This window comes from Mycosarcoma maydis, chromosome 7 (genome assembly GCF_000328475.2).
Source record: "Mycosarcoma maydis chromosome 7, whole genome shotgun sequence".
NCBI lineage: Eukaryota > Fungi > Basidiomycota > Ustilaginomycetes > Ustilaginales > Mycosarcoma > Mycosarcoma maydis.
Window position 1 is genome coordinate 618,020 of NC_026484.1, and position 14,107 is coordinate 632,126.

General features: G+C 54.9%; 5 protein-coding genes across 5 annotated transcripts in view; 3 read left to right on the forward strand and 2 right to left on the reverse strand.

The window, feature by feature from the left end:
• UMAG_15002 (putative 3-hydroxy-3-methylglutaryl-coenzyme A reductase) overlaps positions 1-3,154 on the forward strand; it is a gene marked incomplete at both ends in the record, with an annotated part of 4,447 nt that extends 1,293 nt beyond the window's left edge. The window contains one exon of the mRNA XM_011391288.1: positions 14-3,154. Coding sequence (XP_011389590.1) covers positions 14-3,154 — 3,141 coding nt within the window. The remainder of the gene's footprint in view (positions 1-13) is intronic.
• Positions 3,155-3,246: 92 nt separating this feature from the next.
• On the reverse strand, positions 3,247-3,927 carry UMAG_03015 (uncharacterized protein; the record flags this gene model as incomplete). The annotated part of the gene is made up of 1 exon (XM_011391093.1): positions 3,247-3,927. One exon carries the CDS (start codon positions 3,925-3,927, stop codon positions 3,247-3,249), a length of 681 nt encoding a protein of 226 aa, XP_011389395.1.
• A 1,294-nt stretch (positions 3,928-5,221) lies between these two features.
• Positions 5,222-8,998, forward strand: UMAG_03016 (uncharacterized protein; the record flags this gene model as incomplete). Its single annotated transcript, XM_011391094.1, has 1 exon — positions 5,222-8,998. One exon carries the CDS (start codon positions 5,222-5,224, stop codon positions 8,996-8,998), a length of 3,777 nt encoding a protein of 1,258 aa, XP_011389396.1.
• Positions 8,999-10,677: 1,679 nt separating this feature from the next.
• On the reverse strand, positions 10,678-12,078 carry UMAG_03017 (uncharacterized protein; the record flags this gene model as incomplete). Its single annotated transcript, XM_011391095.1, has 1 exon — positions 10,678-12,078. The coding sequence occupies one exon, from the start codon at positions 12,076-12,078 to the stop codon at positions 10,678-10,680; it is 1,401 nt and encodes a 466-aa protein (XP_011389397.1).
• A 941-nt stretch (positions 12,079-13,019) lies between these two features.
• Positions 13,020-14,027, forward strand: UMAG_03018 (protein-transporting protein BCP1; the record flags this gene model as incomplete). The annotated part of the gene is made up of 1 exon (XM_011391096.1): positions 13,020-14,027. One exon carries the CDS (start codon positions 13,020-13,022, stop codon positions 14,025-14,027), a length of 1,008 nt encoding a protein of 335 aa, XP_011389398.1.
• Between the last annotated feature and the right edge of the window lie 80 nt (positions 14,028-14,107).

Sequence of the window (14,107 nt, forward strand, 5' to 3'; positions counted from 1 at the left end):
CCCCCTCCGCCACTCGCTCAGCAACAGGGAACGCTCTCAGCTCATCCTCAGCAACCTCGATCAGGCTGCCAAGCCCGAAATCGGAACGCTTGGCAAGACTTCCCTCGCTGTTGCCAATGGCACGACTGCCATGTCGCGCGAGGAGTCCTTTGTCCGTGCTCTAACCGAGCGACTCAAGAGCGAGGACAGCTTGCGTTGGGCCGAGCCCACCCCCATGCCCGCTCACGAGATTGTCGTGTCCGCCGTCAACCGTGTTGGTGTCCCCATCATTCGCGACTATCTTATCGAGATTGCCGTCATGGCCGTTGGAGCTACTAGTGGTGTCAGCGGCCTCCGCGAGTTCTGCCAACTCGCCGCCCTCATCCTCCTCTTTGATTGCATCTTCCTCTTTGCATTCTACGTCTCCATCCTCACCGTCATGGTCGAGGTTCACCGCATCAAGGTCAAGCGCGGCGTCCGCAAGCCCAAGGTCAGCGCAGAACTTTGCCTCGACTCCGACTCGGCCCCTGCGAGCCCTATTTCGGACAGTTCCACATCGCGCGACCAAAGCCCCTCGCCCAACAGCCGTCCATTCTGGAAGAAAGTCTTCAGTGTCATCCTCGGCTCGGCACGTTCCGAGAAGCGCCGTAAATCCGAGAACCCGCTCGGTCGACTCAAGCTGCTCCTCGTCGCTTCCTTCCTCGTCCTCCACTCGTTCAACTTGATCTCAACCCTCACCCGACAATCAGCCATCACCCGTCACCATGCCACCTACGAGCCCTCGCCGTACCAGATCGTCGCCAACCAATCGCCCATCTTTGCCCCTGCGGCTTCGTCGGCGATTGCTCCCTTGCTTGCCCAGCTGTCGCAATCGCAGCCTGACGATCTGGACCTCGTCGCCCGCATCTCTGAGCCCATCATCCTGGTCCTGCTCGAGTCCAACGAAGTCGTTTCCTCGTCCCGCAGTACCCTTGCCAACGCGGCTCTCAATGCTTCCGGTGTCTATGCTCAGGCCACGTCTACTGGCGTGCGCCCTGTGCCCGTTGGCCGTGGTAGCTCGTCGCTTGCCGTTCTGGACAGTCTCATGAGTGGTTGGACTGTCATTGTCGGCGACCCTGTGATCAGCAAGTGGATGTCACTGGCTCTCGGTATCAGTATCTTCCTCAACGCATATTTGCTCAAAGGCATCGCCACTGGCAATGCAGCTCTCTCGGAGGGCAACGCTGCCGGCGCCGCTGCCTATGCAGCTGCTCGCTTCATTGGCGCTCATCTCGACAGCGAAGCAAAGGCCATCGAGGAGCATAGCGAGCGTAACCGCAGAAGATGGAGTGCACGCCCAGAGAACGGAAAACCAGGCGTGCAAACTCGCGGACACAGTGCAGATGGTATTTCCGACTACCACAACCGCCTCGCTCAAATATCGGCTACTCAGGCTTCGGTCCCTCTCTCCAAGTTGACCCGCGACAATGACAAACTTGCCTCCAAGCCCACCTCGATGACCGGTGCCGCCGTCAATGCCGTCCCTGCTGACGCAATCAAGCCCGATGCCATGGACGCTGTCAAGAAGCACGATGTTGCGCCCAGCTCTGACGCCGACGGTGCTGTGGCCACTCCTGGACAACAAGGACAGCAGATTTGTCTGCAGGATGCTACCTATGTTACGCCCGATGGTGAGACAGTCGTGCGCCCTTTGGAGGAGCTCGTCGAAATCTACGCAGGTGGAGCTGGTGTCTTTTTCCTGACCGATGAGGAGATCATCACTCTCAGCCAGAATGGCAAGATTGCTGCTTATGCTTTGGAAAAGGTGCTTCAGGACCACGAACGAGCGGTACGTGTTCGACGAGCTCTCGTCTCGCGCGCCTCGGCAACCCAGACGCTGGAGACATCGCTGCTGCCCCACCGCGACTATGACTATGGCAAAGTCATGGGAGCCTGTTGCGAGAATGTCGTCGGATATATGCCCATCCCTCTCGGCATTGCTGGCCCTCTCAATATTGACGGACAGTTTATGCCTATTCCTATGGCTACTACCGAAGGCACTCTGGTTGCTTCCACTTCGCGAGGTTGCAAGGCTCTCAACGCTGGTGGCGGTGTAACGACTGTCTTGACGCAGGATGCCATGACGCGTGGACCGGCGCTTGAGTTCCCAAGCGTTGTGCAGGCCGCCAAGGCCAAACGCTGGATCGACTCGCAGGAAGGTGCGCAGACGATCAAGGCAGCCTTCGACTCGACTTCGCGATTCGCGCGTCTCTCCTCGCTGCGCTGCGTGCTGGCGGGACGAACGCTTTACGTTCGATTTGCCACCTCGACGGGTGACGCTATGGGCATGAACATGATCTCCAAGGGTGTTGAAAAGGCACTCGGCTTGATGACGGAACAGTACTTCCCAGAAATGAAGGTACTCTCGCTCTCAGGCAATTATTGTACGGACAAAAAGCCCGCTGCGATCAACTGGATCGAGGGCCGAGGCAAGAGCGTTGTGGCTGAAGCCGTTGTGCCGGGTAACGTGGTGCGCTCGGTGCTCAAGTGCACCGTACGGGACTTGGTCAACCTCAACACAAAGAAGAACCTGATCGGTTCGGCTATGGCCGGCTCGGTTGGTGGATTCAATGCGCACGCGGCCAACATTCTGACGGCCATTTACCTGGCTACGGGTCAAGATCCAGCGCAAAACGTCGAGTCATCCAACTGCATCACGCTCATGGAGGCTATCAACGACGACGAGGATCTCTTGATCACTGTATCGATGCCCAGCATTGAAGTGGGTACGGTTGGCGGTGGTACGGTTTTGCCACCGCAGCGATCCATGCTGGAAATGATGGGCATTGCCGGCGCACACTCGACTACGCCCGGTGCTAATGCGCAGAGGCTGGCACGTATCATCGCTGCTTCCGTCATGGCGGGTGAACTGTCGTTGATGGGCGCGCTGTGTGCAGGACACTTGATCCAGGCGCACATGAAGCATAATCGCTCGGTGCCTTCTACTCCAGGTACCATGACGCCCTTGCCGCGACCCGAGACGCCAAAACATTTTGCAGCTTCTATGACGCCGTTGGTCGCGCCATCTGTGGGCCAATCGACCCGAGGATCACCAACAGGAACCAGAACCATGTCCATGACCAACCTCTCGATCCCAGCATCCGACAGCACCGGTCGAGCATCTTCTCTCACATAGACTGCGCATCGGAATGGATGCATTCATCCGCCAAAGTTTTGTAAATATCAATACATTTGCCTATCATACAAGAGATCGGTGTCTTTTTGTTATCAGTGACCGAATCCGTGCGTGGAGGAGAGCGAATCGGCGCCTAATTTGGAATGATCTTTGAGCTGTGGGGCGCTTTCATAGACGATGTTCTGAGGAGCAGCTCTTGAGTAGCCGGAGCTTTTGCCCTTGAAGCCGAGGAATTGGATACCTGATTGCTGGCCGCCGAGGGAAGATTCGACAAAGATGGTGATAGCATCAGTATTGGCCCACTTTACTGCATGGAGGGGAAAGTTGATAATCTGGGTGGTGTCCTGGACGGTGGGGATGCTTTCGAGTTTGGTTACGATTTTGGTATCGGGGAGCGAGGAGATATCGTCAAAGTTGATGGAGTTGTCATGCAGGTTCTTGTACAGCTTGATGACGCTTGGAGTGAGGAGCGGTTGCGATGAGGGACGGAAGAGGAAAGTGGAGAGTTTCACAGAGGACGTGAAGGGGATGTGGATGATCAGTTGGTCGTCTGTGTCCGAGATGAGTTCGGGTTGAGGATCGGTTCGATGTTGCCACGATTTGATCGTGGCTGCCGCGGAGCCGGCGACGCTCTCGTTGAGCGCGATCACACGGTCGCGGTCGATCGACGAGTAGAGCAGGTCCTGATCACCTTGGTCGGGTTTGACGTGCGAATCATCGTCGTGATCATGGTGCTGGCCGCAGGCACCGGTGTGCGTGTGGTTGTGCGACATAGCGCACCAGATCAAAGACAATCCTCGCGAGCTGCTCGCGTTGGTGGTGAAAGAACAACTCACGATTTGTGACTAGTCAAGTCAAATTTTGCACTCCACCGACACGCGAGCACAGAGCCTTGTTTAAACTGGCGTTACGCTGGTCTTTGCGCAGCAGAACAAAGTGGAGCGAACCAACCCCACAGTTCTGACTCATGATTGTGAATCACGAATCAGTATCCGAGAAGAATCACGATTGTGACGCAAAGCTTCTTCAAACATCAGACAGAAGTCGCCTGAGTAAGCACGTTAACACAGGTGAGCACGTTGTGTGTCCCACCTCGCAGTCGTGACTCACGACTCGACGCAGTCACCTCAGCCAACACGGATGTGAAAGCACACACAGCTTGAGCTCGCATGCTCCATTCACACTTGGCTGTTGACACGGCTCGACGACGGTATGAGCCGCTGACTGTATCCGGCGACAAGGCCATATCTAAGCTGATCACGCTTCGGGCCGTAGCAAGTGGCTGCACCCTGCTACATACGTGTTCGCGCTAACGTGCAACGCAAGCAGCGGCGTCGTCTCATTCGTGATTCACAGATTCACGATTCACGATCCACGATTCACGATTGCGCTTGGCAAAACAAAATACGAAAAGAGAATTTGGAAACTGCGCGCTATATGACATCACACCTCGTTCCAGCGTGCTCAACAAGCCAATCCTCAATTCATGATTAGCCTGTATAGCGCACCTTGAACGATATGGTATCTACGCTTAGCACTAGCCTCCGCTTGTCGTCAGGGGGCAAGCCGAGTCTGCACTGATCCTGTTGAACAACGCTGACACAGCTGGTCAGAGGAGTGGTGTTCTTTTTTTGCGATGGTATCTAACCGGTCTGAGGAGAGCCGAGGTTCAGCGTCCATGCACAAACCACGCAGGGTCGCGCCAACCTGCTGCATGACGGCGAGCTGCTTGAAGCCCCAAGTGAGGCTAGTGAACCAAAAAGTGGCTTAGACAGTCGTGAGTGACGACGATTCGTGATTCGGTTTGAGCAGCCCGATTCGGATTCGGCCTTCAGGCTGAGCCTACGACGATCTCTTTCCTCGTGTATCGTGTATTGCTCGCGATTCTTGAGAGCCATTCGACCCTTGGCTTGGCAAGTGCAGCCAGCTTGTGCTTGAGTCGGACCGCACCGCCCTACCTCCCTCGGCTTGCACTCTTTCACTTCCAAAGTCCTCTCCCCTCCATCATCATCTCCACCACGCGCAGGATAGCCAAAAGCACCGCCTGTCACCATCAATGCTCCCACAATGACCAAAGCAAAAGAGGGTATTCATCACACACACAACGACTACTACTCCGAAAACTCGCCTATCCCTTCCGTTCAGCGTTTCTTCAAGAAGGGTCTCTCGGAAGTCATTGCCAAGCGCCAAGATCCCGACTCGGACTCTGACGATGGACCAGAGGATGCAGATCATATAGCAGGTTTTGGCAACCAACCGCCTGAGCTCTCTCAGTCCACCGTAACCCCCGCTGATGACGCCACTGAAGATCAGTCAAGATCGAGCAAGAAGCGCTTTTCGGGCCTCTTTTCGACATCGAGCTCAAGTAGGCATGGTCAACCCTCGGAAGACCAGACGGAAGAGACCAACCAACAGGGCAATTCGGATGACGATAGCGCAGAAGCACCGCATCAAGTCCCAGAAAAGGCAGACAAGGCCTACAAGCGCAGTCGCAAACCGAGAAAAGTGAGAGATCCTGTCACTGGTCGAAGCGCGTGGGTCCACGACGTGGGCAAGCGCGAGTATCGACATACTTTGGCCCGAGCCGAGGCAGGTGACAAGTATGGAACAGAGCAGGTGCTTCGTTTCAACCTGGACAACAACGTCACCTCAAAGTCTTTCCCACCTCCGACTCCGCTGCCCTCTTCCGTCTATCGAATCGACTCCCGCCTTGCTCCACTCTTTGGTATCTGGTCCATCCTCACACTGTTTAGGTTGGTACCGGGTTGGCTCAGTGTAGCGCTCAATGCTTGGATGCTCTGGTGGGGTTGGAGAACCTTTCTCTCACACACTGAAGACTACCGATGGCACCGCGAACGACAGCGAGGCGAGAAGCTTCGTTCATTCGACCAAGTTGAAGAAGACGAGAACCATCATGCAACAACGCAAGGCATTGCCGAAGGCGCCGAGTGGCTCAATGGCATTTTGGAGGCCCTCTGGTCAGTAATGAATCCGGAACTTTTTTCGTCGCTCGGAGGCACTCTCGAAGATGTCATGCAAGCCTCGATACCTTCTTTTATTCACTCGGTCAAAGTGGAAGATCTTGCCCAAGGCTCGACTCCGATCCGCATCACGGGCCTTCGCATACTTCCTGATGAAAAAGTCGGCAGTTTGGCAAGAGACATGCGCCAAGAGACCAGTGAGCGGAATTCAGCTCAATACGAAACAGATCGGCCGTCCGAGCATGGCAAGCCGTGGCCAGAGGACGTCGACCAACGACCGCAGAAAGACAACCATATCGAAGCTGATAACGATGATGAAGGGGGTGAATACTACGTCAACCTCGAACTCGGCTTTGTCTACCGAGCGCGTCCAACAGCACAAGGTGTCGGTGGCAAGAGTCGCAATGCCCATCTGCTCATCAAATTCTGGATCGGCGCTCGCAAGCTCCTCATGCTCCCTTTGCCGGTCTGGGTTGAGATCAAAGGCTTTGTGGGTAAGGTGCGTGCGCGCGTTCAGCTCACCTCGGATCCTCCCTTTGTCAAAAACGTCACATTCACCTTTTGCGGCTTGCCCCGAGTCGGCATCGAGGTGGTACCTTTGCACATCAACACGGCCAACATCCCGTTCATATCCAGCTTTATCGAGAGCTCGATCGATGCTGCCGTGGGCGAGTTCGTCATGCCGTCGTCCCTCACTATGGATGTGGGCGAGATGCTGATGGGCGACAACATCAAACGCGAGGTCTCGGCTGTTGGTGTGGTGGTCGTGTTTATCCACTCGGCCACCGATCTGGAAAAGCAAGACCTTCGAGGCTCCTCGGATCCTTATTGCACTTTGAGCCTGGCTAAGGTGGGTAAGATTCTGTATAGCACCAGGGTGGTTCTCAACGAGTTGTCGCCACGTTGGGAGGAGCGTCACGTCATGCTTATCACAAGGGAGAATCTCGAATCGGACGACAAAGTCTCGATTGCGCTTTGGGACTCGGACCGCTTTTCGCAAGATGATATGCTTGGGCGTGCCGAGGTCAGCTTGGTTGCCTTGGCAAAACACCCAAACAAAATCTTTAGGCGTTCGGATACGCTTCAGGGCCTGGATAGGGAAAGGACCAAGCAGGGTGTCGTGCATTGGAGCTTGGGCTTCTTAACTAAAACCCCATCAATGCGTGACGTGCACAAGCCTCTGGAGGGCCAGGTTGGCCAGGAGGATCACGCGAGCAAACAAGACAATGATACCGATGAAATTATGCGCGATGGGCACGAAATGGATGACGAGTCAGTCGAGTCTCACAGTCCTCTATCGCAGGAGAATATCGATCGCGAGAAAAACACACAGACCCGAAACCAGGCGACGAACGTCGACTTTGAGCCTCCGGACCCTAGTCTTCCTTCGGGCATCCTGTCAGTGCAGATCCACCACATTGCCAACCTCGAGGTCGCCGATGGGCACGGATCGATGCGGTCTCGCAGAAAGGATGAACCGGGTCAAGATGTCGAAAACGTCGAGATGGAAGACGATCCGGATCGTGCGCCCTCGGCGTACTGCCGCATCATCCTGAACGACGAAATTGTGTTCCAGACACGAACGAAAGCGTTGAATGCGAATCCATTCTACAATGCCGGTACCGAGCGGTTCATCCGTGACTGGCGACGAACGCTGCTCATGGTGGTCGTATACGATTTTCGGGTGCGAGAGGCCGACGCTATCCTGGGTGTCGTTCCGATCAAGCTCTCAGATCTGTTCAATGAGAGGTCGCAGGTTACACGCTTCTTCCCGCTTGCTGGCGGTGTCGGTCATGGTCGGATCAGGCTGTCATTACTCTTTCGCCCGATCGAGCGGACGAGTCGATCTAAGAACAGGCTCGGCTGGAATATCGGCACAGTCCGAATGCTGTCGTCGCCCGTGGCGATGGACTTTGACGAGTCCAAAGGAGCCAGTGGTCGCGATGTGCATTTGGTGGCACTTCGAGCCGCGACTCTGGCAGGAAGTGCCAAGATTGCGGCCAGCCGGGCGCGGTATGTGGACAGAGAGTCGAAAGCTGCAGTCGAATGGAAACTGAACGAAGCCGAGTTGCCATTCAAGGTGCCTGCGCGAAGGCGGTACAGTGCGCCCTTTGTGATAGAGTTCCGAGCCCTCTCGGCACTGGGCAAACGCAAGACGACGCACATGTGCATCATATGGCAGCAGGATCTGTGCGACGACGAGGTGGTTGACATGCAGCTCCCCATCTGGCGTCCCAAGCCAGGCTGTGACTTTCACCGTTTGCGTCAGAACTACCACGACTATCGCAACGAGGACGAGGCGGACAAGTTGGGCGTCGAACGCATCGGGTATCTGCACGTCAAAATGCAGTTCAAGTCCGGGCTGGGTAAGGTGCACACCAAGTTTGACAACAACCCAGGGGCGAAAGCGGTGATGGACGCTTGGCGATGCTGTGTTGCGCTCGGAATAAGGAGTGTCAGCGGAGACTTTGCCAATTCCAGGATCAACACAGCTGGATATTTGGAGGACAATGATGATGATGACCAGGTGGAGCTGGGCGAGACTGATGAAGATGACACGGACCAAGAGTCTGAGCCCAGGGCGGGAAAGCGTGTTGAGAATGCAGAAGACATGGAAGACGCCGACGATGCAGGCGAGAACGACGAAGCGGGACTGCAGCGTAGCCGATCCCTGAAGCAGAAATTCGCCGACTGGAAGGCGGAGAAGGACGAACTGCATCGGCAGCACAAGGGCATCCAGCAGTTCAAACCGGTCAGAACAATGGCGTGGCTCGGACAGTCCGCTAAGAGCACCGGCTCAGGTCTCATGGACAGGCTCGACTTGCAGGACAGAAGAAGCCAGCATGTTGAGACCGAGCTCTGAAGCGAGTCGCCGGACAGAGGTGCACACATTGGCCCTTCCCGGTTATACAACTGCACTAACAAATCAAGCATTCCAAACGTGATACCTGTCACAATCCTGTGTCTGAAGACCGTATTCGGTGCGTGTGACGCAATGAGTTGGGGAATGCGCGACAGGACTCGGTATCGGCTGGATGCGATGAACGCTCCACCCAGTGGTGATGCGGCGTAGCTCGGTTCTGAAAGGGTGTGCAGCGCACCTCGTGAGCGTTGTTGACGGCGGTTGAGGTGAACGAGCAGCTGATCGGGCCTCCCACGTCATGTCGAGCGAAGACTTGGCTGGCGACATTTCTGGCTTTCGTTTGTCTTTTTGGGATGCTGAGCGCTGCGAGTACCAGCCAACATCAGCAGACAATGGCAAAGGCGGCATGGCCTCTGGCGGCATCTGCATGTCGCAGCTTTGGCTGACACGCTCTGCAGCGATGTCTCAGAACGCAAGAAAGATCGACGCTTCAAAGCGATCGATTTGCGCTTCGGTCTCGATGTCGCGGGAGTCAAAGCGCCGCCCTCGATCGAGTACCCTGGTTGGTACTTTATGCCATCTCTCGCGCGTTCAACGGTTAACCCACTTCCTGTTCTGCTATATGACGTCTAGTGATGGTTGGGGTTCCACCACAACGATTGAGGCTCCGTCTGCAGTGTAGGTGCTGCAGCCACGAGTGTCAGTGTAGGCTCTGACTTTCGATCACGTTCATCCACAGGCCTAGTGGCGCAAGCGTATATGGCAGCAATGTACTGGATCGCTGCACTGGTCGAATAAACCGTAAGATGGTAGATAGTTCGCAATGGCGAGTAAAGATAAAAGATCAGTAGAGCGATCAGATCCAGCTCATTCACAACAAGGAAAGTGCTGTCTGATAAGTGTGTGCTCTGCACCCCCGACCTGCGCGTGGCAGACGCCTGTGGTTCATTCCCCACCCGTGCCGCCTTGCGGCGCTACGACGCCCGTAACAATACCCATGCAATATCAGTCTCGTTTGTCCATAACAGGCAGCCGGAGCCACGAGCTGTACTCACAATGTCACTTTGGCCAAAGTGTATTCTCAGTTTATCCGGCTGAGAGAGTGGGGTTCGATTGCAATATCTCATCAAACTGAAATGCACAGTAAGCACACCACCTCGCGAAAACAATCGTGGATGGTCTGGTGGTAACAAGGGACATTCGTTCGTGTGTCGGGCTGTGTCTGTTGGCACCTGCGTTTCACTCGATCAGCAGACTGCGCGGGTTCGAGCCACTTTGGCTCCGCGCTTTCACATCTAGGTTTCAACACCGATGTTATCAGTTTCACGTTTCCGAGCTTGTTCACGCAATGCTCCTGGAACGTGAGCGTTACGTTGAACCGCAGTGACAGCTCGGACTTGTCCGTATTCTGCATCACACGTCACATCCTGGACAAGACAGAATCGTGAATGCAACGATTCGCGATTGCAACACCACTAAAGTTTGATGATCGCTTGACGTCCGTCGTTGTTTCTTGCGCTTGCGATACCTGACGTCCGATGCGCTCATCAACAGACCAAGCACAAAAGCAAAATCAACTCTAGACTTGCTCGCATCATCGCAAGGACCAAGCTGTACATAGCAGGGTGGGTAGTGCAGTGAGTCGCAATTACCGAATCGTCAACTAATCCCAGATTACTTTACAAAGGTTGCGGCTCATCGCGAACTGATCCGGCGTCGAGAATGTCTTCGTCCATGGCATTTGTAATCAAACCTCCTTCACTTCCGCGTCTGGCGAGATCGTCGAAGCCTACCGAGCTACCGCCTCTGCTCATGCGTCGCGACTCAATGCCGCTTCCCGGCTCGAAGCCTTGCACGCTGGGAGGTGCACGCATACTGCCCAGCGTCTCGGTACTATCTACGCTGCCGCGGCGCGAGGGTGAAGCTACTGCGTCAGGAATCTCGCTACCTGTCGGACTGAGCGGTGGCGAGTTGGTGCCCGTAGTTGCGGCAGTGCTGCCAGCTCGACTGACATTGTCAAAAGCGGTACCCGATACGCCACCTAGACGCGCTGAGAGGCCCGGTGCAAACGCAAGAGGTGTCGAGCCGCGAGTGGGCAAAGTGAAGGTAGGAATCGTGGTACCTCCCACTCCGGCTTCCCCACCCATCAGTTCTCGTTCGCGCATGCGTTGTCGTTCAATGTAGGCGGCCCGCAACGCTACTTCCTGGTCGTCGGCTGTGCCGGCACTGCCCGGTCCTCCTCCACCAGTACCAGTGGAAGACACACTTCCGGCCTCTGAGGGCGCCACGCTCGCCACGTTGCGACCCAACATGCTGGGCCCGGGTCCGAGACGCATAGCCGAGTTGAAAGCCTCGGACGGCGCATACCCCACAGATAGGGGCGGTGATGAACCGCGCGCCGAGGTAGAATAGGACGATGAGCCGGCTGTGGCCGAAGCGCTACTGGCCAGGATACCGTATCGATCCGAAGTTGCGCTGCGCGATGGTGTGATTTCAACAAAAGGGCTGGGGGGTTCGGAAGGCTCCAGGATGCTGGCTTTTGGTGAAGCTGGCGGTTGCACAGCGACCGAGAGAACCGAAGCTTCGCCTGGACTGTGCGGTCGGAAAGCGGGCGTGCGTGGATCGAGCTCAGGAGGAACTCCAGGCACCGAAGCGCCACCTTCACCAAAAGCACCAACGCTCGTGTGGCCTGTCTCGAGGCTCTGTGCGCCCCCATCAGCGTCGGAGGAGGTCTGCATGTCTGTATCAGCTCCGTGCGAATCAATCACTCTACCAGGCAACCGAATGCCCGGAGCAAGCTGATCGGCATTGGGAATCCTCTCGAGGTTGTCTGCCGTGAGCGCTCGACCACGTCTATATTCTGCGACAGGGTCATACGGCTGACCTGCATCGCCAGGGGGTACAAAGTGTGTGGCTGTCGACGAGCTCGCTGCGTCTTTGGCCAACTTGTCCTGAGGTGTACGTTTTTGGAGAGAGGTCTTGTTGTATTTGCGTGCAGACGAATCGTCTCGCATTGCATCGTCTTGTGTCATGTTGCTGTCAGGAAGCGAAAGCGTATGAGATTGCGATGGCAGAGACATTCTTAGGCAAAGGCTTGGTACGCAAGAGTCAGCTGGCGAATTATACGAGCCGAAAACTCCGATTGTGGTGAGTGGATGTGATGGCAGGATGGCACTAATGTAGCTGCGACAATCGTGAGTCGCGTTGGCGCGTAGCACGAAAACGAAATGTCTGTACGGGGCAGATAATCGGTAGGAAGCGTTGAGGATATGACGATGTGATAGTGAGATTGGAGGTGGTGTAGGTAGTGTTGGACGTATCGGCCTGCGTGGTTGCAGCGTGTGAGCGTCAATCGTGAATCACAATCACGAAACGATTCACATTCGTGATTCGTGAATGTAGGGTAAATCGTGAATAATAAACCCTAAAAATAATCCAAAAAGGAACCGTGAAATGTGAATCTGTGGATGAAACAGTCACGAGTCGTGAGTCGCTTTCGAGATTACACGCTGCGACTTTGCTGCATCATCACAGCGCACCGTGCACGGTTCCAATCTGAATTTGTGGCATGAATCGTGAATTAACTTACGAGTGAAGAGTCAGTCACGAGTGTAACAGAGGCATGGGCGGCACACGCATGGCTCAGTACTTCACTCGTGACTTACGACTGGCAGTCCCTTCAAAAGTCATCTGATAGCTCATCAACACCAATTAGAGCATTTCGCAAAACTCGCTCTGTATCTCTTGACAAGAGCGTATTACTTCACCAGCGAGAAATGTAGCTGACTTCCTGCTCATCCTCCTACTATAATAGCCTGCACAGTGAGAATTTTTCGGCCGTATCAAGCCCAACACTTCTCCACATCAATCAAAATCAAGGCCGAAATCCGAAATAAATCTCTGGATTTTTTTCGGGGGGATGAATGATGAATGGTGAATGGTGAAATACAGGGTACGAACACAACCTCGTTCGCCTATCTGTATTGTTCATAGAGGCTGGTCCAAGTCGCACAATACAGACATGCCGACCGACACCAAGCGAAAGGCTCACGACCAAGAGCCAACGGCCGATTCATCTGACTACGATAGCGACGGCTCTGAAGAGCCCGACTTTATCAATGTCGACTTTGACTTTCGCGCTCCCGAAGAAATCGACTTCCAAGCACTCAAACGTCTATTGCAGCAGCTCTTCTATACACACAACACAAAGCTCGATCTCTCGTCACTAGCTGACCACGTCGTCAAGACCTCAACAACACAAGGCGTGGGCACCACCATCAAAATCGTCGATGACGAAGACCAAGATCCCTACGCATTCGTCTCGGCAATCACGCTGTCCAGCGAGAAGAAAGAAGGGTCAGAAGCGGCAAACAGTCTTTCCAAATACCTCTTGGAAGTAACCTCGAAGCCTTCCAGCAAATCAGTACACGATGTAATCAAGAGTGCCGCGTCCAGCACCTCTACAAATGCACCGGTCATTGCGGTGCTTCACGAACGCATGGTCAACATGCCTCCTCAAGTCGCTCCGCCTTTATACAAGATGCTCCTCGAAGAGGTGCAAGCTTCGCTTGTCTCTACATCAGCGACTCGACCTTCTCACTATCTCTTCTTCTCGCGCGTCTTCTCTGCCGATGCTTTTTCGGACGACGAAGCGATGGACGAGGATGATGATGATGATGATGATGAGCCGTCCGGTTTGGCAGGCGCACGGAAAAGGAAGGCCAAGCTCGCACGTCGCGAAGCAAAGAAAGCCGGTGCCAAGAAGGACGCTCCTAAATCACGCACTATCTCGGACGGCATGGCTTTGGCCGGCTCGTCGGACGAGGAGCTCGGCCTGTTTCACCCAGAAGATATTGCCATCTCCAAGTTCGCATCCAACTCGCTTACATACCGCTTCCCACCGCCTCCAGATGCTTCAGATAGCTTCGAGGCTCCCCTCTTTGGTCGAATTGCGCTTGTACCTGCCGATAAGATGGATGCTCTTCTGCAACAGATTGAGACTGACCTCTCCATGCCTGCACCTCAGTAGCAACATTGCTTTCAATCATCAAGCGCTCAATGATCCTTCAAGCTCGTAACACCGCCTGTGAATTGAATCGTTGATTCCAG